Source organism: Lethenteron reissneri, unplaced genomic scaffold (assembly GCF_015708825.2).
Source record: "Lethenteron reissneri isolate LAM-NWPU_2019-01 unplaced genomic scaffold, ASM1570882v1 scaffold_1639, whole genome shotgun sequence".
Taxonomy (NCBI): domain Eukaryota; kingdom Metazoa; phylum Chordata; class Hyperoartia; order Petromyzontiformes; family Petromyzontidae; genus Lethenteron; species Lethenteron reissneri.
The window spans coordinates 5,019,073-5,043,731 of NW_026891376.1; the positions used below are offsets into that span (position 1 = coordinate 5,019,073).

General features: G+C 52.9%; 2 protein-coding genes across 2 annotated transcripts in view; one reads left to right on the forward strand and one right to left on the reverse strand.

The window, feature by feature from the left end:
- LOC133362981 (uncharacterized) overlaps positions 1-24,659 on the forward strand; it is a 439,193-nt gene that overhangs the window by 96,050 nt on the left and 318,484 nt on the right. The gene's annotated exons all lie outside the window — the stretch shown is intronic.
- LOC133338973 (scavenger receptor class F member 2-like) overlaps positions 108-24,659 on the reverse strand; it is a 42,708-nt gene continuing 18,156 nt past the window's right edge. The window contains exons 7-13 of the mRNA XM_061547099.1: positions 24,516-24,644; positions 21,490-21,593; positions 18,048-18,162; positions 8,466-8,587; positions 5,714-5,845; positions 2,865-3,442; positions 108-404 (exon numbers count right to left, since the gene is read on the reverse strand). Of these exons, the coding sequence (XP_061403083.1) occupies positions 108-404; positions 2,865-3,442; positions 5,714-5,845; positions 8,466-8,587; positions 18,048-18,162; positions 21,490-21,593; positions 24,516-24,644 (1,477 nt within the window). The remainder of the gene's footprint in view (positions 405-2,864; positions 3,443-5,713; positions 5,846-8,465; positions 8,588-18,047; positions 18,163-21,489; positions 21,594-24,515; positions 24,645-24,659) is intronic.

The following is a 24,659-nucleotide window of genomic DNA, read 5'->3' on the forward strand; positions in this document are numbered from 1 at the left end:
GGTCCAGTCCGGGTAGTTCGGTCACATGATCCCAGCTCATAGTTCTAATTGGTGGTTAATCTGGTAGCCTGCCCTGGTAGTCCAGCCCAGTAATCCAGCCCGGGATTTCAGTCCGGCAGTCCAGACATTGTAATCCAGTCCAGGTAGTCCATGCCGGTTGTTAAGTTCCATAGTCCAGCCCGGGATTTCAGTCCGGCAGTCCAGACATTGTAGTCCGGTCCAGGTAGTCCATGCCGGTTGTTACGTCCTGAAGTCCAGCCCAGAGGTCCAGTCTGTAGCCCAATGGTAGTCCGGTCCAGGTAGTCCATGCCGGACCTTAAGTTCCGAAGTCCAGCTCCGGTATTTAAATCCGGTAGTCCAGACATTGTAGTCTGGTCCAGGTAGTCCATGCTGGTTTTTACTTCCTGAAGTCCAGCCCAGAGGTTCAGTCCGGTAGTCCAATGGTAGTCCGGTCCAGGTAGTCCATGCCGGTTGTTACGTCCCGAAGTCCAGCTCCGATAGTCCAGTCCGGTAGCCCAATGGTAGTCCGGTCCAGCTAGTCCATGCCGGTTGTTAAGTTCCATAGTCCAGTCCGGTAAAATTCAACCTTGGCACTCCAATTGAGGTGATCCAGAGGTCGCAAACGGGTTTTGACTCCTTACTCGTACCCGGCTGCACCAGGGTCGCAAACGGGTACACGTACCTGTACCCGGCTGTACCCGTACCCTACACGTACCCGGCCGGGTACGGGTAGGGTACGGGTATCGGGTACCTGATTGCGACCTCTGGGATGAAGCCACGTTGCAGGCGCGGGTGGGTTGATTCTAGGAACTTGAATTGTGAGAAGAGACAAGACGTTGGGAAATGAGTGACAAACGGTGACTCACCAGTGACTCACGGCCTACCCGTACCCGTACCCGGTCGCACCAGGGTCACAAACAGATACCCGTACCCGGCTGGGTACGGGTAGCCGGGTATCGGGTAGGGTACGGGTATCGGGTACCCGGTTGCGACCTCTGAGGTGGTCCCAGCTGTCAGCTATCACCGGTGGGTCGCGCTGGCAGTTCAGACGCTGGTGGCTCACCCCGGTAGTCCACCCCGGTAGTTCCACACCACTTGGCAACTCCAAAAGTCGAGCACGGTAGTTGTGTTTCATTTCTCACTCCTTTGGTTTTGGTAGTTTTGATGGTTCAGTTTTGGTAGTTTTGGTGGTTCGGTTTTGGTAGTTTTGGTGGTTCGGTTTTGGTAGTTTTGGTGGTTCGATTTTGGTGGTTTTGGTGGTTCGGATTTGGTAGTTTTGGTGGTTCGGTTTTGGTAGTTTTGGTGGTTTGGTTTTGGTGGTTTTGGTGGTTCGGTTTTGGCAGTTTTGGGGGTTCGGTTTTGGTGGTTTTGGTGGTTTGGTTTTGGTAGTTTTGGTGGTTCGGTTTTGGTAGTTTTGGGGGTTCGGTTTTGGTAGTTTTGGTGGTTCGGTTTTGGTAGTTTTGGTGGTTCGGTTTTGGTAGTTTTGGGGGTTCGGTTTTGGTGGTTTTGGTGGTTCGGATTTGGTAGTTTTGGTGGTTCGGTTTTGGTAGTTTTGGGGGTTCGGTTTTGGTAGTTTTGGGGGTTCGGTTTTGGTAGTTTTGGTGGTTCGGTTTTGGTAGTTTTGGTGGTTCGGTTTTGGTAGTTTTGGGGGTTCGGTTTTGGTGGTTTTGGTGGTTCGGATTTGGTAGTTTTGGTGGTTCGGTTTTGGTAGTTTTGGTGGTTTGGTTTTGGTGGTTTTGGTGGTTCGGTTTTGGTAGTTTTGGTTGGTTCGGTTTTGGTGGTTTTGGTGGTTCGGTTTTGGTAGTTTTGGGGGTTCGGTTTTGGTGGTTTTGGTGGTTCGGTTTTGGTAGTTTTGGAGGTTCGGTTTTGGTGGTTTTGGTGGTTCGGTTTTGGTAGTTTTGGGGGTTCGGTTTTGGTAGTTTTGGTGGTTCGGTTTTGGTAGTTTTGGGGGTTCGGTTTTGGTGGTTTTGGTGGTTCGGTTTTCGTAGTTTTGGTGGTTCAGTTTTGGTAGTTTTGGTGGTTTTGGGGGTTCGGTTTTGGTGGTTTTGGGGGTTCGGTTTTAGTAGTTTTGGTGGTTCAGTTTTGGTAGTTTTGGGGGTTCAGTTTTGGTAGTTTTGGGGGTTCGGTTTTGGTAGTTTTGGGGGTTCGGTTTTGGTAGTTTTGGGGGTTCGGTTTTGGTAGTTTTGGGGGTTCGGTTTTGGTGGTTCGGTTTTGGTATCTCGGTCCGGCAAAAACTCATCCCGCATGTCACCAGCTAATCGTTGATTCAGTCGTTGAGCCGTCCGGTAGTTCTCTCTGGTGGTGATACGCCCCCTCCCCCCCCCCTTCGTGGTACCCTCTGTGGTAGTCCCCTGTGGTAGTCCCCTGTGGTAGTCCCCCCCCCAGTACCTTCCTCTGCGGTCCGCCTAGGGGTAGTCCCCCCCCCCGCCCACTCACTTCTTCCCCTGCCGCAGGTGTAGAGGCAGCAGGGCGGTGCGAGCTTGCCCCGTCGCCCCCCCGCCGCCGGCTGTAGCCACTGCCCCACCCACGCCGGCGGTGACCTCGGCGCGCACCATGTGCCTGAGCCGGTCGGACGTGGGCAGCACTGCCACCTTGGTAGTGCACAAGGAGCCACCGCCATCGCCACCACCGCCGCCACTGCCACCACCACCACCACCGCCACCAGCCCTCACAAACGCCCGCTTGGCTTTGCGGGGCGGTGCCGGTTTGGCGGCAACCGTCGACAGCAACGCGGCACCACCGCCGGTACCGCCGCCCTGTGCCACCGCACCGCCCGCCCACCTCCGCCGGTGGCCACCGCCACCACCGCCACCACCGCCACCACCGTCACCACCACCGCCACCGCCACCACCGTCACCACCGACACCACCGTCACCACCAACGCCGCCGCCCGGCAGAGGCACGTCATAGACAGCGCCGCCGCCGTGCAACCACGACAGCTTGGGCTTGGTGGTGGGGTCCGGCGGCTGCGGTGGTGGTGGAGTTGCCGGGGTTGCCGGCGGCGACGGCGGCGGCGGCGGCGTCGGCAGCTCGCGGTGCCGGGAGGAGGCGCGCCCGGCACGCCCCCCCGTCCTGCCGCGCCGCGCCGAGGGCGGGGTGGTAGCGGTGGTAGCGGTGGGAGCGGTAGTGCCGGTGGTGGTAGCGGTGGTGGTACCGGTAGTGCCGGGCGGGTGCACGTGGGCATACACGGCTGGCACCTTCGTGTGCGCCTCCGATAGCATCGAGTAGTCCGCGGTTGCTGCTGCTGTTGTTGTTGTTGTTGTCGTGGCGATCGTTGTTACTGGTGAGCTACCGGTGGTGGTGGCGGTGGTGGTTGTGGGTAGCTCGGTGGACGGGCGGGGCGGGGTGCCCACCGCAGGCCCTGCGGAGTCCGAGTCAGAGTCCGGATCCAGCTCCGGCTCCAGTTCCGGGATTTCTGCCATCTCTGAGCCTCGCGCGCTCCCTTAGGGGTGGGTGGGTGAGTGGGTGAGTGAGTGGGTGGGTGAGTGGGTTGGTCAGTGGGTGAGTTAGTGAGTGGGTTGGTGAGCGGGTGAGTGGGTGGGTGGGTGAGTGAGTGAGTGAGTGAGTGGGTGGGTGGGCGAGTGGGTGGGTGAGTGGGTGGGTGGGTGAGTGGGTGAGTGGGTGGGTGGGTGGGCGAGTGGGCGGATGGGTGAGTGAGCGGATGGGTGAGTGAGTGGGTGGGTGAGTGAGTGGGTGGGTGAGTGAGTGGGTGGGTGAGTGGGGTGGAGTGAGTGGGTGGGTTAATGAGAGAGTGAGATGATGATTATGATGATGACGCTTCTGCTGCTGATGATGCTGCTGATGGTGATGATGCCGATGGTAGTGATGGTGGTGATGGTGGTGATGATGCTCTTCATTATGATGGCGGTGGTCATGGTGGCGATAGTGGCAATAGTGGTATTTAGATTGGCCTTTCCCCTCATGGCGTCTGTGACCACCACAGCAGCCAAATGGGGGCTCTGGACAGGTGCGAGGGGCTGGTAACCCCTCCACCTTCAATTAATTACCACTAAACCACGACTTCAATATGTAACTAATAAGCTTGTGCCGGAGGCCCCGGGGGGACAGGCGTCTATGGCGTCTCCTGGCCAAACCCCAATTGGCGGAGCCAGGAGATTGAATCTTTACCCTCGGGGCTCCTCCAGAAACAACAAAAAGACACTTCGTGTGGCCACGTCGAATGTTCGAACGCTCACTGAGGAGGAGAGGCTGCCACTCTACTACTGGGCAGTTGGAGGCAGTCGCCCTCCAACAACAACGGAGCGACGCTCACAACAACGAGCGGAGCGCCGGGTGGCTAAAGCACAGCAAGTTGGCACAGTAGGGGGCACAGGTGGTGCATCAGCCAGTCATCTTAGTCAGTCGACCCGTGGCACCTGCTGGGTTTGCCCCATGACCTCCTGCCAGCCGGAGTTCGACACTTCACGTGGCCTCAATGTGCATGCCTGGGGAATGGCAGTTGTTGGTGGTGATGATGGTGGTGATGGTGGTGATGATGGTGGTGATGGTGGCGATGGTGGCGATGGTGGTGATAGTGGTGGTGGTAGTGGTGATGATGGTGATGATGATGGTGGTGGTGATGGTGGTGATGGTGGCGATGGTGGTGATGATGGTGATGATGGTGGTGATGGTGGTGGTGATGGTGGCGATGGTGGCGATGGTGGTGATAGTGGTGGTGGTGATGGTGATGATGGTGATTACGGTGATAATGATGGTGGTGATGGTGATGATGGTGATCATGACGGTAATGATGGTGATGGTGATGATGGTGATAATGATGGTGGTGATGGTGATGATGGTGATAATGATGGTGATGATGGTGATGGTGATGATGTTGGTGGTGGTGATGACGGTGATGGTGGTGTTGATAGTGGTGGTGATGGTGGTGGTGATGATAGTGGAGGTGATGGTTGTGGTGATGATGATGATGGTGGTGATGATGACGGTGATGGTGGTGATAGTGGTGGTGATGATGATGGATGTGGTGATGATGGTGGTGATGGTGGTGATGACGACGGTGATGATGGTGATGGTGATGATGTGATGGTGATGATGATGGTGATGATGATGATGGTGATGATGGTGATGATGATGATGTGATGATAGTGGTGGTGATGTAATGATGATGATGTGATGGTGATGATGGTGATGATGATGATGGTGATGATGATGATGACAGTGATGATGATGATGATGGTGATGATGATGTGATGATGATGGTGATGATGATGATGGTGGTGATGATGATGGTGATGATGTTGATGGTGATGACGATGGTGATGATGATGGTGATGATGGCTGTAGTGATGGTGGTGATGATGTGATGATGGTGATGACAGTGATGATGATGTTGGTGATGATGATGGTGATGATGACAGTGATGATGTGATGATGATGATGATGGTGACGATGATGGTGATGATGGTGGTGGTGACGATGATGATGGCGGTGATGGTGATGATAATGACGGTGATGATGGTGATGATGGTGATGATGGTGATGGTGATGATGGTGATGATGTGATGATGACAGTGATGATGATGTTGGTGATGATGATGGTGATGATGACAGTGATGATGTGATGATGATGATGATGATGGTGACGATGATGGTGATGATGGTGATGATGGTGATGATGATGGTGATGATGTGATGATGGTGATGATGGTGATGATGATGATGATGATGGTGGTGATGATGATGGTGGCGGCACCTTCGGGGATGCAGTAGACGGGGCCGTCCTCCACCGTGTCGAAGGATGAGAAGGAGTCCACCGAGGTCCATGAGGGTGACGGCTGCTCCACAAAGCTGCAGTGGTACGTGTTGTCCACCTCGTGTGTGTTCACTGTGGAGACACGGTGGGTGGGTGAGGGGGTGGGTGGGTGAGTGGGTGGGTGAGTGGGTGGGTGGGTGAGTGGGTGGGTGAGTGGGTGTGTGGGTGAGTGGGTGTTGTCCACCTCGTGTGTGTTCACTGTGGAGACACGGTGGGTGAGTGGGCGAGTGGGTGAGTGGGTGGGTGAGTGGGTGGGTGGGTGGGTGAGTGGGTGGGTGAGTGGGTGGGTGAGTGGGGTGGGTGAGTGGGTGAGTGGGTGAGTGAGTGCGTGAGTGAGTGGGAGGGTGAGTGGGCGGGTGGGTGAGTGGGTGAGTGGGTGGGTGAGTTGGTGAGTGAGTGGGTGAGTGGGTGGGTGGGTGAGTGGGTGGGTGAGTGGGTGGGTGGGTGGGTGAGTGGGTGTTGTCCACCTCGTGTGTGTTCACTGTGGAGACACGGTGGGTGGGTGAGTGGGTGGGTGAGTGAGTGTGTGGGTGGGTGAGTGGGTGGGTGTGTGGGTGGGTGAGTGAGTGGGTGAGTAGGTGGGTGAGTGGGTGAGTGTGTGGGTGAGTGAGTGTATGAGTGAGTAAGTAAGTGAGTGAGTGTATGAGTGAGTGAGTGAGTGTATGAGTGAGTGAGTGAGTAAGTGAGTGAGTGTATGAGTGAGTAAGTAAGTGAGTGGGTGAGTGGGTGGGTGGGTGAGTGGGTGGGTGGGTGAGTGAGTGAGTGAGTGGGTGGGTGGGTGGGTGAGTGAGTGGGTGGGTGAGTGGGTGGGTGAGTGGGTGTGTGGGTGAGTGGGTGTTGTCCACCTCGTGTGTGTTCACTGTGGAGACACGGTGGGTGGGTGAGTGGGTGGGTGAGTGTGTGGGTGGGTGAGTGGGTGAGTGGGTGGGTATGTGGGTGGGTGAGTGGGTGGGTGAGTGGGTGAGTGTATGAGTGAGTGAGTGTATGAGTGAGTGAGTGTATGAGTGAGTGAGTAAGTGAGTGAGTGTATGAGTGAGTGTATGAGTGTGTGAGTGTATGAGTGAGTGAGTGTATGAGTGAGTGAGTAAGTGTGTGAGTGTATGAGTGAGTGTAAGAGTGTGTGAGTGTATGAGTGAGTGAGTAAGTGTGAGTGTATGAGTGAGTGAGTGTATGAGTGAGTGAATGAGTGAGTGTATGAGTGAGTGTATGAGTGTGTGAGTGTATGAGTGAGTGAGTAAGTGTGTGAGTGTATGAGTGAGTGAGTGTATGAGTGAGTGAGTGTATGAGTGAGTGAGTAAGTGTGAGTGTATGAGTGAGTGAGTGTATGAGTGAGTGAATGAGTGAGTGTATGAGTGAGTGTATGAGTGTGTGAGTGTATGAGTGAGTGAGTAAGTGTGTGAGTGTATGAGTGAGTGAGTGTATGAGTGAGTGAGTAAGTGTGTGAGTGTATGAGTGAGTGTATGAGTGTGTGAGTGTATGAGTGAGTGAGTAAGTGTGAGTGTATGAGTGAGTGAGTGTATGAGTGAGTGAATGAGTGAGTGTATGAGTGAGTGTATGAGTGAGTGAGTGTATGAGTGAGTGAGTAAGTGTGTGAGTGTATGAGTGAGTGTATGAGTGTGTGAGTGTATGAGTGAGTGAGTAAGTGTGAGTGTATGAGTGAGTGAGTGTATGAGTGAGTGTATGAGTGAGTGTATGAGTGTGTGAGTGTATGAGTGAGTGAGTAAGTGTGTGAGTGTATGAGTGAGTGAGTGTATGAGTGTGTGAGTGTATGAGCGAGTGAGTGAGTGTGCGAGTGGGTGAGTGTATGAGTGAGTGAGCGAGTGTGTGGTAAGTGAGTGAGTGTGCGAGTGGGTGAGTGTATGAGTGAGCGAGTGTATGAGTGAGTGTATGAGTGAGTGAGTGTATGAGTAAGTGAGTGAGTGATTAAGTGAGTGGGTGAGTGTATGAGCGAGCGAGTGAGTGTGTGGTGAGTGAGTGTATGAGTGAGTGAGTGTACGAGCGAGTGAGTGAGCGAGTGAGTGTATGAGTGAGCGAGTGTATGAGTGAGTGTATGAGTGAGTGTACGAGCGTGCGAGTGAGTGAGTGTGTGGTGAGTGAGTGTATGAGTGAGTGAGTGTACGAGCGAGTGAGTGAGCGAGTGAGTGTATGAGTGAGCGAGTGTATGAGTGAGTGTATGAGTGAGTGTACGAGCGTGCGAGTGAGTGAGTGTATGAGTGAGTGAGTGTATGAGTGAGTGTGTGGTGAGTGAGTATGTGGTGAGTGAGTGTATGAGTGAGTGAGTGTATGAGTGAGTATGTGGTGAGTGAGTGTATGAGTGAGAGAGTGTATGAGTGAGTATGTGGTGAGTGAGTGTATGAGTGAGTGAGTGTATGAGTGAGTGTGTGGTGAGTGAGTATGTGGTGAGTGAGTGTATGAGTGAGTGAGTGTATGAGTGAGTGTGTGGTGAGTGAGTATGTGGTGAGTGAGTGTATGAGTGAGTGTACGAGCGTGCGAGTGAGTGAGTGTATGAGTGAGTGTATGAGTGAGTGAGTGTATGAGCGAGTGAGTGAGTGAGTGTACGAGCGAGTGAGTGAGCGAGTGAGTGTATGAGTGAGCGAGTGTATGAGTGAGTGTATGAGTGAGTGTACGAGCGTGCGAGTGAGTGAGTGTGTGGTGAGTGAGTGACAATGTAGTTGTATCCGTGCGGTGTTACCGGTGACTTTGGGTAGCTTCTGGTTGTTGAGTCCCAGCCGGGGAAGTTTGGAGCCGATCTGACTCAGAGTGCCCCTCACCCGGCGCTGGACTCGCTGCACTCCGCGCTCAGACACGCGCGGCCTGCACACACCAACACCGCACCAACACCGCACCAACACCGCACCACACTCACTACACTACACTCACTATACTATACTACACACACACCGCACCAACACCGCACTCACTATACTACACAAACTACACTACACACACCACACTCACTATACTACACACACTATACTACACACACCACACTCACTATACTACACAAACTACACTACACACACCACACTCACTATACTACACACACTATACTACACACACCACACTCACTATACTACACACACCACACTACCTATACTACACACACTACACTACACACACCACACTCACTACACTACACACACCACACTCACTACACTACACACACCGCACCCACCAACCCCGCACCAACACCGCACCAACACTCACTACACTACACTCACTATACTACACATACTACACACACTACACACACTACACACCACACTACACTACACACTACACTACACACACTACACTACACACACTACACACACTACACTACACACACTACACACTACACTACACTACACACACCACACACACTACATACTACACACACTACACACACCACACACACTACATACTACACACACTACACACTACACTACACACACTACACTACACACACCACACACACTACATACTACACACACTACACACTACACTACACACACTACACACTACACACACTACACACTACACTACACACACACTACACACTACACTACACACACTACACACACTACACACTACACTACACACACTACACACACTACATACTACACACACTACACACTACACTACACACACTACACACTACACACACCACACTACACACACCGCACTACACACACTACACGCACCACACTACACTACACACAACGCACCACACACACCACACTACACACACCACACTACACACCACCCTACACACCACACTACACACACCGCGAGATGCCAGTGTGTGTGTGAGGTGCCAGTGAGTGTGTGAGTGTGTGAGGTACCAGTGAGTGTGTGTGTGAGGTGCCAGTGAGTGAGTGTGTGTGTGAGGTACCAGTGAGTGTGTGTGAGGTACCAGTGAGTGAGTGTGTGTGTGAGGTACCAGTGAGTGTGTGTGTGTGTGAGGTGCCAGTGTGTGTGTGTGTGTGTGAGGTGCCAGTGAGTGTGTGTGTGTGTGAGGTGCCAGTGAGTGTGTGTGTGTGTGAGGTACCAGTGAGTGTGTGTGTGTGTGAGGTACCAGTGAGTGAGTGTGTGTGTGAGGTACCAGTGAGTGAGTGTGTGTGTGAGGTGCCAGTGAGTGAGTGTGTGTGTGAGGTTACCAGTGAGTGTGTGTGTGTGTGAGGTACCAGTGAGTGAGTGTGTGTGTGAGGTACCAGTGAGTGAGTGTGTGTGTGAGGTACCAGTGAGTGAGTGTGTGTGTGAGGTGCCAGTGAGTGAGTGTGTGTGTGAGGTACCAGTGAGTGAGTGTGTGTGTGAGGTACCAGTGAGTGAGTGTGTGTGTGAGGTACAGTGAGTGTGTGTGTGTGAGGTGCCAGTGAGTGAGTGTGTGTGTGAGGTGCCAGTGAGTGAGTGTGTGTGTGAGGTGCCAGTGAGTGAGTGTGTGAGGTGCCAGTGAGTGAGTGTGTGTGTGAGGTACCAGTGAGTGAGTGTGTGTGTGTGTGAGGTACCAGTGAGTGTGTGTGTGTGAGGTACCAGTGAGTGTGTGTGTGTGTGAGGTGCCAGTGAGTGTGTGTGTGTGTGAGGTGCCAGTGAGTGTGTGTGTGTGTGAGGTGCCAGTGAGTGAGTGTGTGTGTGAGGTACCAGTGAGTGAGTGTGAGTGTGTGGTGCCAGTGAGTGAGTGTGTGTGTGAGGTGCCAGTGAGTGTGTGTGTGAGGTACCAGTGAGTGTGTGTGTGTGTGAGGTACCAGTGTGTGTGTGTGAGGTGCCAGTGAGTGTGTGTGTGAGGTACCAGTGAGTGTGTGTGTGTGTGAGGTGCCAGTGAGTGTGTGTGTGTGTGAGGTGCCAGTGAGTGTGTGTGTGAGGTACCAGTGAGTGAGTGTGTGTGTGAGGTACCAGTGAGTGTGTGTGTGTGTGAGGTGCCAGTGAGTGTGTGTGTGAGGTACCAGTGAGTGTGTGTGTGTGTGAGGTGACAGTGAGTGTGTGTGTGTGTGAGGTACCAGTGAGTGTGTGTGTGTGTGAGGTGCCAGTGAGTGTGTGTGTGAGGTACCAGTGAGTGTGTGTGTGTGTGAGGTGCCAGTGAGTGTGTGTGTGTGTGAGGTACCAGTGAGTGTGTGTGTGTGTGAGGTGCCAGTGAGTGTGTGTGTGTGTGAGGTGCCAGTGAGTGTGTGTGTGTGTGAGGTGCCAGTGAGTGTGTGTGTGTGTGAGGTACCAGTGAGTGAGTGTGAGTGTGTGGTGCCAGTGAGTGAGTGTGTGTGTGAGGTACCAGTGAGTGAGTGTGAGTGTGAGGTGCCAGTGAGTGAGTGTGTGTGTGAGGTACCAGTGAGTGAGTGTGTGTGTGAGGTGCCAGTGAGTGAGTGTGTGTGTGAGGTGCCAGTGAGTGAGTGTGTGTGTGAGGTACCAGTGAGTGAGTGTGAGTGTGTGGTGCCAGTGAGTGAGTGTGTGTGTGAGGTACCAGTGAGTGAGTGTGAGTGTGTGGTGCCAGTGAGTGAGTGTGTGTGTGAGGTGCCAGTGAGTGTGTGTGTGTGTGAGGTGCCAGTGAGTGTGTGTGTGTGTGAGGTACCAGTGAGTGTGTGTGTGTGTGAGGTGCCAGTGAGTGTGTGTGTGTGTGAGGTGCCAGTGAGTGTGTGTGTGTGTGAGGTACCAGTGAGTGTGTGTGTGTGTGAGGTGCCAGTGAGTGTGTGTGTGTGTGAGGTGCCAGTGAGTGTGTGTGTGTGTGAGGTGCCAGTGAGTGAGTGTGTGTGTGAGGTGCCAGTGAGTGAGTGTGTGTGTGAGGTACCAGTGAGTGTGTGTGTGAGGTACCAGTGAGTGAGTGTGTGTGTGTGTGAGGTACCAGTGTGAGTGTGTGTGAGGTACCAGTGAGTGAGTGTGTGTGTGAGGTACCAGTGAGTGAGTGTGTGTGTGAGGTACCAGTGAGTGTGTGGTGTGTGTGAGGTACCAGTGAGTGTGTGTGAGGTACCAGTGAGTGTGTGTGTGTGTGAGGTACCAGTGAGTGAGTGTGTGTGTGAGGTACCAGTGAGTGTGTGTGTGAGGTACCAGTGAGTGTGTGTGTGTGGTACCAGTGAGTGAGTGTGTGTGTGAGGTACCAGTGAGTGAGTGTGTGTGTGAGGTACCAGTGAGTGAGTGTGTGTGTGAGGTACCAGTGAGTGAGTGTGTGTGTGAGGTGCCAGTGAGTGAGTGAGTGTGTGAGGTACCAGTGAGTGTGTGTGTGTGTGAGGTGCCAGTGAGTGTGTGTGTGAGGTACCAGTGTGTGTGTGTGTGTGTGAGGTACCAGTGAGTGAGTGTGTGTGTGAGGTACCAGTGAGTGTGTGTGTGTGTGAGGTGCCAGTGAGTGTGTGTGTGTGTGAGGTACCAGTGAGTGTGTGTGTGTGTGAGGTACCAGTGAGTGTGTGTGTGTGTGAGGTACCAGTGAGTGAGTGTGTGTGTGAGGTGCCAGTGAGTGAGTGTGTGTGTGAGGTACCAGTGAGTGAGTGTGTGTGTGAGGTGCCAGTGAGTGTGTGTGTGTGTGAGGTACCAGTGAGTGAGTGTGTGTGTGAGGTACCAGTGAGTGAGTGTGTGTGTGAGGTGCCAGTGAGTGAGTGTGTGTGTGAGGTGCCAGTGAGTGAGTGTGTGTGTGAGGTGCCAGTGAGTGAGTGTGTGTGTGAGGTACCAGTGAGTGTGTGTGTGTGTGAGGTACCAGTGAGTGTGTGTGTGTGTGAGGTGCCAGTGTGTGTGTGTGTGTGTGAGGTACCAGTGAGTGAGTGTGTGTGTGAGGTACCAGTGAGTGAGTGTGTGTGTGAGGTGCCAGTGAGTGTGTGTGTGTGTGAGGTACCAGTGAGTGAGTGTGTGTGTGAGGTACCAGTGTGTGTGTGTGTGAGGTGCCAGTGAGTGAGTGTGTGTGTGAGGTACCAGTGAGTGAGTGTGTGTGTGAGGTGTCAGTGAGTGTGTGTGAGGTACCAGTGAGTGTGTGTGTGTGTGTGAGGTACCAGTGAGTGTGTGTGTGAGGTACCAGTGAGTGTGTGTGTGAGGTACCAGTGAGTGAGTGTGTGTGTGAGGTACCAGTGAGTGTGTGTGTGTGTGTGAGGTACCAGTGAGTGAGTGTGTGTGTGAGGTGCCAGTGAGTGAGTGTGTGTGTGAGGTACCAGTGAGTGAGTGTGTGTGTGAGGTGCCAGTGAGTGAGTGTGTGTGTGAGGTACCAGTGAGTGAGTGTGTGTGTGAGGTACCAGTGAGTGAGTGTGTGTGTGAGGTACCAGTGAGTGAGTGTGTGTGTGAGGTACCAGTGAGTGTGTGTGTGTGTGAGGTGCCAGTGAGTGAGTGTGTGTGTGAGGTGCCAGTGAGTGTGTGTGTGTGTGAGGTGCCAGTGAGTGAGTGTGTGTGTGAGGTACCAGTGAGTGTGTGTGTGTGTGAGGTACCAGTGAGTGAGTGTGTGTGTGAGGTACCAATGAGTGAGTGTGTGTGTGAGGTACCAGTGAGTGAGTGTGTGTGTGAGGTACCAGTGAGTGTGTGTGTGTGTGAGGTACCAGTGAGTGTGTGTGTGTGTGTGTGAGGTGCCAGTGAGTGAGTGTGTGTGTGAGGTACCAGTGTGTGTGTGTGTGAGGTACCAGTGAGTGAGTGTGAGGTGCCAGTGAGTGAGTGTGTGTGTGAGGTGCCAGTGAGTGTGTGTGTGTGTGAGGTGCCAGTGAGTGAGTGTGTGTGTGTGTGAGGTACCAGTGAGTGTGTGTGTGAGGTACCAGTGTGAGTGTGTGTGAGGTACCAGTGAGTGTGTGTGTGAGGTACCAATGAGTGAGTGTGTGTGTGAGGTACCAGTGAGTGTGTGTGTGAGGTACCAGTGAGTGAGTGTGTGTGTGAGGTACCAGTGAGTGAGTGTGTGTGTGAGGTACCAGTGAGTGAGTGTGTGTGTGAGGTACCAGTGAGTGTGTGTGTGTGTGAGGTACCAGTGAGTGTGTGTGTGTGTGTGTGAGGTGCCAGTGAGTGAGTGTGTGTGTGAGGTACCAGTGTGTGTGTGTGTGTGAGGTACCAGTGAGTGAGTGTGAGGTGCCAGTGAGTGTGTGTGTGTGTGAGGTGCCAGTGAGTGTGAGTGTGTGTGAGGTACCAGTGAGTGAGTGTGTGTGTGTGTGAGGTACCAGTGTGAGTGTGTGTGAGGTACCAGTGAGTGAGTGTGTGTGTGAGGTACCAGTGAGTGAGTGTGTGTGTGAGGTACCAGTGAGTGAGTGTGTGTGTGAGGTACCAGTGAGTGTGTGTGTGTGTGAGGTACCAGTGAGTGTGAGTGTGTGTGAGGTACCAGTGAGTGAGTGTGTGTGTGAGGTACCAGTGAGTGAGTGTGTGTGTGAGGTACCAGTGAGTGTGAGTGTGTGTGAGGTACCAGTGAGTGTGTGTGTGAGGTACCAGTGTGAGTGTGTGTGTGAGGTGCCAGTGAGTGAGTGTGTGTGTGAGGTGCCAGTGAGTGAGTGTGTGTGTGAGGTACCAGTGAGTGAGTGTGTGTGTGAGGTACCAGTGAGTGTGTGTGTGAGGTACCAGTGAGTGAGTGTGTGTGTGAGGTGCCAGTGAGTGAGTGAGTGTGTGAGGTACCAGTGAGTGAGTGTGTGTGTGAGGTGCCAGTGAGTGAGTGAGTGTGTGAGGTACCAGTAAGTGAGTGTGTGTGTGAGGTGCCAGTGAGTGTGTGTGTGTGTGAGGTACCAGTGAGTGAGTGTGTGTGTGAGGTACCAGTGAGTGAGTGTGTGTGTGAGGTACCAGTGAGTGAGTGTGTGTGTGAGGTACCAGTGAGTGAGTGTGTGTGTGAGGTGCCAGTGAGTGAGTGAGTGTGTGAGGTACCAGTGAGTGTGTGTGTGTGTGAGGTGCCAGTGAGTGTGTGTGTGAGGTACCAGTGTGTGTGTGTGTGTGTGAGGTACCAGTGAGTGAGTGTGTGTGTGAGGTACCAGTGAGTGAGTGTGTGTGTGAGGTGCCAGTGAGTGAGTGAGTGTGTGAGGTACCAGTGAGTGTGTGTGTGAGGTGCCAGTGAGTGAGTGTGTGTGTGAGGTACCAGTGAGTGTGTGTGTGTGTGAGGTGCCAGTGAGTGAGTGTGTGTGTGAGGTGCCAGTGAGTGAGTGAGTGTGTGAGGTACCAGTGAGTGTGTGTGTGTGTGAGGTACCAGTGAGTGAGTGTGTGTGTGAGGTACCAGTGAGTGAGTGTGTGTGTGAGGTACCAGTGAGTGAGTGTGTGTGTGAGGTACCAGTGAGTGAGTGTGTGTGTGAGGTACCAGTGAGTGTGTGTGTGAGGTACCAATGAGTGAGTGTGTCTGTGTGTGAGGTACCAGTGAGTGTGTGAGGTACGAGTGAGTGAGTGTGTGTGTGAGGTACCAGTGAGTGAGTGTGTGTGTGAGGTACCAGTGAGTGAGTGTGTGTGTGAGGTACCAGTGAGTGTGTGTGTGTGTGAGGTACCAGTGAGTGTGTGTGTGAGGTACCAGTGAGTGTGTGTGTGAGGTACCAGTGAGTGAGTGTGTGTGTGAGGTGCCAGTGAGTGAGTGTGTGTGTGAGGTACCAGTGTGTGTGTGTGTGAGGTACCAGTGAGTGAGTGTGAGGTGCCAGTGAGTGTGTGTGTGTGTGAGGTGCCAGTGAGTGAGTGTGTGTGTGTGTGAGGTACCAGTGTGAGTGTGTGTGAGGTACCAGTGAGTGAGTGTGTGTGTGAGGTACCAGTGAGTGTGTGTGTGTGTGAGGTACCAGTGAGTGTGAGTGTGTGTGAGGTACCAGTGAGTGAGTGTGTGTGTGAGGTACCAGTGAGTGTGTGTGTGTGTGAGGTACCAGTGAGTGTGAGTGTGTGTGAGGTACCAGTGAGTGAGTGTGTGTGTGAGGTACCAGTGAGTGAGTGTGTGTGTGAGGTACCAGTGAGTGTGAGTGTGTGTGAGGTACCAGTGAGTGTGTGTGTGAGGTACCAGTGTGAGTGTGTGTGTGAGGTGCCAGTGAGTGAGTGTGTGTGTGAGGTGCCAGTGAGTGAGTGTGTGTGTGAGGTACCAGTGAGTGAGTGTGTGTGTGAGGTGCCAGTGAGTGAGTGAGTGTGTGAGGTACCAGTGAGTGAGTGTGTGTGTGTGTGAGGTGCCAGTGAGTGAGTGTGTGTGTGAGGTACCAGTGAGTGAGTGTGAGGTGCCAGTGAGTGTGTGTGTGTGTGAGGTGCCAGTGAGTGTGAGTGTGTGTGAGGTACCAGTGAGTGAGTGTGTGTGTGTGTGAGGTACCAGTGTGAGTGTGTGTGAGGTACCAGTGAGTGAGTGTGTGTGTGAGGTACCAGTGAGTGAGTGTGTGTGTGAGGTACCAGTGAGTGAGTGTGTGTGTGAGGTGCCAGTGAGTGAGTGAGTGTGTGAGGTACCAGTAAGTGAGTGTGTGTGTGAGGTGCCAGTGAGTGAGTGAGTGTGTGAGGTACCAGTGAGTGTGTGTGTGTGTGAGGTGCCAGTGAGTGAGTGTGTGTGTGAGGTGCCAGTGAGTGAGTGAGTGTGTGAGGTACCAGTGAGTGTGTGTGTGTGTGAGGTACCAGTGAGTGAGTGTGTGTGTGAAGTGCCAGTGAGTGAGTGTGTGTGTGAGGTACCAGTGAGTGAGTGTGTGTGTGAGGTGCCAGTGAGTGAGTGAGTGTGTGAGGTACCAGTGAGTGAGTGTGTGTGTGAGGTGCCAGTGAGTGAGTGAGTGTGTGAGGTACCAGTGAGTGTGTGTGTGTGTGAGGTGCCAGTGAGTGAGTGTGTGTGTGAGGTGCCAGTGAGTGAGTGAGTGTGTGAGGTACCAGTGAGTGTGTGTGTGTGTGAGGTACCAGTGAGTGAGTGTGTGTGTGAGGTACCAGTGAGTGTGTGTGTGTGTGAGGTACCAGTGAGTGTGTGTGTGAGGTGCCAGTGAGTGTGTGTGTGAGGTACCAGTGAGTGAGTGTGTGTGTGAGGTGCCAGTGAGTGTGTGTGTGAGGTGCCAGTGAGTGTGTGTGTGTGTGAGGTACCTGTGAGTGTGTGTGTGTGTGAGGTGCCAGTGAGTGAGTGTGTGTGTGAGGTACCAGTGAGTGAGTGTGTGTGTGAGGTACCAGTGAGTGTGTGTGTGTGTGAGGTACCAGTGAGTGAGTGTGTGTGTGAGGTGCCAGTGAGTGTGTGTGTGTGTGAGGTACCAGTGAGTGAGTGTGTGTGTGAGGTACCAGTGAGTGTGTGTGTGTGTGTGTGAGGTGCCAGTGAGTGAGTGTGTGTGTGAGGTACCAGTGAGTGTGTGTGTGTGTGAGGTACCAGTGAGTGTGTGTGTGTGTGAGGTGCCAGTGAGTGAGTGTGTGTGTGAGGTACCAGTGAGTGTGTGTGTGTGTGAGGTGCCAGTGAGTGAGTGTGTGTGTGAGGTACCAGTGAGTGTGTGTGTGTGTGAGGTACCAGTGAGTGTGTGTGTGTGTGAGGTGCCAGTGAGTGTGTGTGTGTGTGAGGTACCAGTGAGTGTGTGTGTGTGTGAGGTGCCAGTGAGTGTGTGTGTGAGGTGCCAGTGAGTGTGTGTGTGTGTGAGGTGCCAGTGAGTGTGTGTGTGTGTGAGGTACCAGTGAGTGTGTGTGTGTGTGAGGTACCAGTGAGTGAGTGTGAGTGTGTGGTGCCAGTGAGTGTGTGTGTGTGTGAGGTACCAGTGAGTGTGTGTGTGTGAGGTGCCAGTGAGTGTGTGTGTGAGGTGCCAGTGAGTGTGTGTGTGTGTGAGGTGCCAGTGAGTGTGTGTGTGTGTGAGGTACCAGTGAGTGTGTGTGTGTGTGAGGTGCCAGTGAGTGTGTGTGTGTGTGAGGTACCAGTGAGTGAGTGTGAGTGTGTGGTGCCAGTGAGTGTGTGTGTGTGTGAGGTACCAGTGAGTGTGTGTGTGTGTGAGGTACCAGTGAGTGTGTCTGTGTGTGAGGTACCAGTGAGTGTGTGAGGTGCCAGTGAGTGTGTGAGGTACCAGTGAGTGTGTGAGGTACCAGTGAGTGAGTGTGTGAGGTACCAGTGAGTGTGTGTGTGTGTGAGGTACCAGTGAGTGAGTGAGTGTGTGAGGTACCAGTGAGTGTGTGTGTGAGGTGCCAGTGAGTGTGTGTGTGTATGAGGTACCAGTGAGTGAGTGTGTGTGTGAGGTGCCAGTGAGTGAGTGTGTGTGTGAGGTGCCAGTGAGTGTGTGTGTGTGTGTGAGGTGCCAGTGAGTGTGTGTGTGTGTGAGGTACCAGTGAGTGTGTGTGTGTGTGAGGTGCCAGTGAGTGTGTGTGTGTGTGAGGTGCCAGTGTGTCTGTGTGAGAGATGCCAGTGAGTGAGTGTGTGAGGTGCCAGTGAGTGAGTGTGTGTGTGTGAGATGCCAGTGTGTGTGTGAGGTGCCAGTGCGTGTGAGGTGCTCACGCGGTGCGCTGGTGCCTGTGCCCGCTGCCCACGCACAGGCAGGCGCTGCCCGCCAGCAGGAGCAGCAGCAGCAGCAGCGCCGCTACCCCCAGCAGCCCAAAGCGGCTGCGTGAGTCTGCACACACCAACACACACAGACATACATACACATACACATGCACACACACACAGACATACATACACATACACAGGCACACACAGACATACACACGTACACACACACACAGACATACATGCACATACACAGGCACACACCCTGCTGAGGCTGCGGTGCCTCAAATATTGGAAGAGGTCACCCCCTGTGAGTGGCTGGCTGAGGTGCCAGCTGTTGAGGAAGTACTGAGGGCGATCCGGAGTCTGAGACCAGGGAAGGCATCGGGCAGAGATGATCTCCCAAGCGAAATGCTGAGGGAGGGTGGCGTTTGTGCACAGACTGCCCTATATGACATCATAACAACAGTCTGGACCACTGGACGGGTTCCGCAGGACTGGAAGGATGCCCTGGTGGTTCCTCTCTTTAAGAAGGGGGACCGTACCGACTGTAACAACTACAGGGGCATCTCACTCCTCAGTGTGCCGGGTAAGGTCCTGGCAAGGATTATTCAACATCGCCTTGCTAGGCACGCTGAGGAGAGGCTTGCGGAGCCCCAATGCGGTTTCAGGAAAGGGCGGTCCTGCACAGATGCCATATTTTCTGTCCGTCTGCTACAGCAGAGGTGTAGGGAATTCCAAAAAGACCTACATCTCTGCTTTATTGACCTGGTCAAGGCCTATGATACCATCAGTAGGACTGGGCTCTGGGTTGTTCTTCGTGCTTTCGGAGTCCCTGACCCTCTGCTCACGATCATTAAGGACCTTCATGATGGTGAGCGGGCCAGGATAAAACTACGTGGCCGGGAGTCGGAGCCTTTCCCTGTACACCTTGGGGTGCGACAGGGATGTCCTCTGGCTCCCACATTATTTAACATCTATTTTGACCGCGTAGTTCGTGAAGCCTTCAATAGCTGTACCGGAGGAATTTCCATTTGGTACAGATATAATGGGAGGCTGATCGACGCCCGGGTGCGATCAAGGGATGGCTCCCTATTGGTCAACCACGTTATGTATGCCGATGATTTGGTAATAGCTGCTCATTCAGAAGAGGAGTTGGAGACGCTGCTGCTGAGACTGGAGCGTGCCACCAAGAGGTGGGGCCTTACCATCAGCCCCACCAAAACTAAGCACCTGCCTGGGTATTTTGTACCATCGGACACTCCACCCCCACAACTCCCAATTGGTGATGGGGCAGTTGTGGAGAGAGTGGAGAGTTTCCCATACCTGGGCAGTGTGCTTATGACCGGCTCCAGTCTATCAGCAGAGGTCTCACTCCGAATCAGTCGAGCGGCAATATCTTTTCATCGGTTGCGTAACGCTGTGTGGAAGCTACCTGGTCTGTCGCTCCGCACGAAGCTTCAGGTCTTCTCGGCCACGGTCATTCCCTCCCTTCTCTACGCTTGCGAGACGTGGACCCCCCTGGTGGAGCATCTTCGCCGGTTGGAAACATTTAGGCTGGCCTGCCTACGATCCATCCTGGGTTTAACCAGGCTGGATTGTGTGAGGAGCTCACAAATCCTTGAAAGATCTGGGCAAAGTCCCATCAGTGAGCTCCTCCGGCAGGCAAGGCTGCGTTGGCTGGGTCATGTAGCCCGCATGCCCAGCCACCGCATGCCTAAACAGCTTTTGTTCGGCCGGATCGAGGGGGCTAGACGGGCGCGGCACGGGCTGGAGAAGAGATGGAGTGATGTGGTACAGGAGGACGTGGAGCTGAGTGGACTTGCCGATGACTGGTACCAGCGGTGTCAAGATCGGCCTCAGTGGAGGAGGCTCGTGAAGGACGCTACTGGGCAGTTGGAGGCAGTCGCCCTCCAACAACAACGGAGGGCGGAGGAGCGACGCTCACAACAACGAGCGGAGCGCCGGGTGGCTAAAGCACAGCAAGTTGGCACAGTAGGGGGCACAGGTGGTGCATCAGCCAGTCATCTCGGTCATCTCGGTCAGTCGACCCGTGGCACCTGGGTCTGCCCCGTGACCTCCTGCCAGCGGGCTTTCGACACTTCACGTGGCCTCAAGGTGCACTTGGCCTGGCACAAGCATCGTGGTGACGTCACCGCCACTTAGTGGCGAATGGCGGTTGTTGTTGTTGTTGTTGTTGTGTATGTCTGTGTGTGTGCGTGTGTGTGTCTGTGTGTGTGTGTGTACGTGTGTACGAGCCTGTGTGTGTGTGCTGTGTGTATGCTGTATGTGTGCTGTGTGTGTGTGTGTGCTGTGTGTATACTGTGTGTGTGTGTGCTGTGTGTGTGCTGTGTGTATGCTGTGTGTGTGTGTATGCTGTATGTGTGTATGTATGTGTGTGTGTATGTGCTGTGTGTATACTGTGTGTGTGTGTGCTGTGTGTGTGCTGTGTGTGTGCTGTGTGTGTGTGTATGCTGTGTGTGTGCTGTGTGTGTGTGTGCTGTGTGTATGCTGTATGTGTGCTGTGTGTGTGTGTGCTGTGTGTGTATGCTGTGTGTATGCTGTGTGTGTGCTGTGTGTGTGTGTATGCTGTGTGTGTGCTGTGTGTGTGTGTATGTGTGTGTGTGTATGCTGTGTGTGTGCTGTGTGTGTGTGTGCTGTGTGTGTATGCTGTGTGTATGCTGTGTGTGTGCTGTGTGTGTGTGTATGCTGTGTGTGTGCTGTGTGTGTGTGTGCTGTGTGTGTATGCTGTGTGTATGCTGTGTGTATGCTGTGTGTGTGTGTATGCTGTGTGTGTGCTGTGTGTGTGTATGCTGTGTGTGTGTATGCTGTGTGTGTGCTGTGTGTGTGTGTGTGTATGCTGTGTGTATGCTGTGTGTATGCTGTGTGTGTGTGTATGCTGTGTGTGTGCTGTGTGTGTGTGTATGTGTGTGTGTGTATGCTGTGTGTATGCTGTGTGTGTGCTGTGTGTGTGTGTATGCTGTGTGTGTGCTGTGTGTGTGTGTGTGCTGTGTGTGTATGCTGTGTGTATGCTGTGTGTGTGCTGTGTGTGTGTGTATGCTGTGTGTGTGCTGTGTGTGTGTGTATGTGTGTGTGTGTATGTGTGTATGTGTGTGTGTATGCTGTGTGTGTGCTGTGTGTATGCTGTGTGTATGCTGTGTGTGTGTATGCTGTGTGTATGCTGTGTGTGTATGTGTGTATGCTGTATGTGTAGATGTGTGTGTGTGTGCTGTGTGCCGTGTGTGTATACTGTATGCTGTGTGTGTATGCTGTGTGTATGCTGTGTGTATGCTGTGTGTGTATGTGTGTATGCTGTATGTGTAGATGTGTGTGTGTGCGCTGTGTGCCGTGTGTGTATACTGTATGCTGTGTGTGTATGCTGTGTGTATGCTGTGTGTGTGTGCTGTGTGTATGCTGTGTGTATGCTGTGTGCTGTGCGTGTGTGACTCACACAGGAGGCAGGCCCCCGTAGCGGCGTCGCACGACCCAGAGCGGCACTCACAGCGGTTGATGCAGCCAGCGCCAAACCACCCCAGAGCACACGACTCGTTACAGCTACACACACACAGCACACAGTATACACACAGTGTACACACACACACAGTGTACACACACACACAGTATACACACACACAGCATACACACACAGCACACACACACAGCACACAACATACACAGCACACACACACACACAGAGGTGGCCGCAGCCAGCGCCAAACCACCCCAGAGCACACGACTCGTTACAGCTACACACACACACAGAGCACACACACAGCACACACACACACACAGTGTACACACACAGTGTACACACACAGCACACACACACAGCATATACACAGTATACACACACACCGTGTACACACAGCACACACACACAGTACACACACAGCACACACAGTGTACACACACAGCACACACACAGCATACACACACAGTGTACACACACAGCACACACACAGTATACACACACACACAGCATATACACACAGTATACACACACACAATGTACACATAGCACACGACTCGTTACAGCTACACACACAGCACACACACAGTACACACACACAGTATACACACAGCATACACACACAGCATACACACACAGTATACACACAGCATACACACACAGTATACACACACACAGCATACACACACAGCATACACGCACAGTATACACACACAGTACACACACAGCACACACACACAGCATACACACAGCATACACACAGCATACACACAGCATACACACAGCACACACACACAGCACACACACAGTATACACACACAGTACACACACACAGTACACACACACACACAGTATACACACACAGCACACACACAGCATATATACACACACACACAGCACACAACATACACACAGCATATACAGCATATACAGCACACACAGTATACACACACACAGCACACACAGCACACACACACACAGTATAAACACACACAGCACACACACACCGTATACACACACACAGCACACACACAGCACACACACAGCATACACACAGTATACACACACACACACACAGCACACACACACACAGCATATATACACACGGTATACACACACACACAGCACACACACACACAGCATACACACACAGCACACAGTATACACACACAGCACACAGTATACACACACAGCATACACACAGCATACACACAGCATACACACACAGTATACACACAGTATACACACACACAGCACACACACATAGCATACACACAGCACACACACAGCATATATACACAGCATATACAGCACACAGTATACACACACAGTATACACACACACAGCACACACACAGCATATATACACAGTATACACAGCACACAGTATACACACACACAGAACACACACACACAGCATACATACACAGCACACACACACAGCACACACACAGTATACACACACAGCACACACAGCACACACACACACAGCACACACACACAGTATACACACACACAGCATACATACACAGCACACACACACAGCACACACACACACAGCACACACACAGCACACACACACACACACACAGCACACACACAGTATACACACACAGCACACACACAGCATACACACAGTATACACACACAGCACACACACAGCATACACAGTATACACACACAGCACACACACAGCATACACAGTATACACACACAGCACACACACACAGCATACGCAGTATATACACAGCATACACACACACAGCACACACACAGCACACACACAGTATACACACAGTATACACACACAGCACACACAGCATACACACAGTATACACACACAGCACGCACACACACACACACAGCATACACACACACAGCACACAGTATACACACACAGCACACACACACAGCACACACACACAGTATACACACAGCATACACACACACAGCACACACACACAGTATACACACAGTATACACACACAGCATACACACACAGCACACACACAGCACACAGACACACAGTATACACACAGCACACACACAGCACACACACACAGTATACACACAGTATACACACACAGCATACACACAGCACACACACAGCATACACACACAGCACAACATACACAGCACACAGCACACACACAGCATACACACACACAGCATACACACACAGCACACACACAGCACACACACACACAGTATACACACACACAGCACACACACAGCATACACACAGCACACACACAGCATACATACAGGTGGTGGTGCTGGTAGTGGTGATGCTGGTAGTGGTAGTAGTGGTGGTGGTAGTAGTGGTGGTGGTAGTAGTAGTGGTGGTAGTGTGGTGGTAGTGGTGGTAGTGGTGGTTGTGGTAGTGGTGGTAGTGTAGTAGTGGTAGTAGTAGTGGTAGTGTAGTACTGGTAGTAGAGGTGGTGGTAGTGGTCGTGGTGGTGGTAGTGGTGGTGGTAGTAGTGGTGGTAGTGGTGGTAGTGTAGTAGTGGTGGTAGTAGTGATGGTGGTTGTGGTGGTGGTAGTATAGTAGTAGTGGTGGTGGTAGTGGTAGTGGTTGTGATGGTGGTAGTGGTAGTAGTGGTGGTAGTAGTGTAGTAGTGGTGGTGGTAGTGGTGGTGGTAGTGTAGTAATGGTGGTAGTGGTGGTAGTGGTGGTGGTGGTAGTGGTGGTGGTAGTAGTGTAGTAGTGGTGGTAGTGGTTGTGGTGGTGGTAGTGGTTGTGGTGGTGGTAGTGGTAGTAGTGGTGGTGGTAGTAGTGGTAGTGGTGGTAGTGGTAGTGGTGGTAGTTGTGGTGGTAGTGGTTGTGGTAGTCGTGGTGGTGGTAGTTGTGGTGGTAGTGGTGGTGGTAGTAGTGGTGGTTGTGGTGGTTGTGGTGGTTGTGGTGGTGGTGGTAGTGGTGGTGGTGGTTGTAGTAGTTGTGGTGGTGGTGGTTGTGGTAGTGGTGGTAGTAGTTGTGGTTGTGGTGGTGGTGGTAGTAGTGTTGTTGTACCTGGCCCCGCTGAGCCCAGGGGGACAGCGACACTCTCCACTCTCCGAGTCGCAGGAGCCGTTGGAGCAGTCGGGGCAGAGCAGCGAGCAGCGCGCACCAAACCAGCCCAGCGGACACGGAGAGTCACACCTAGGGGGTGACTCA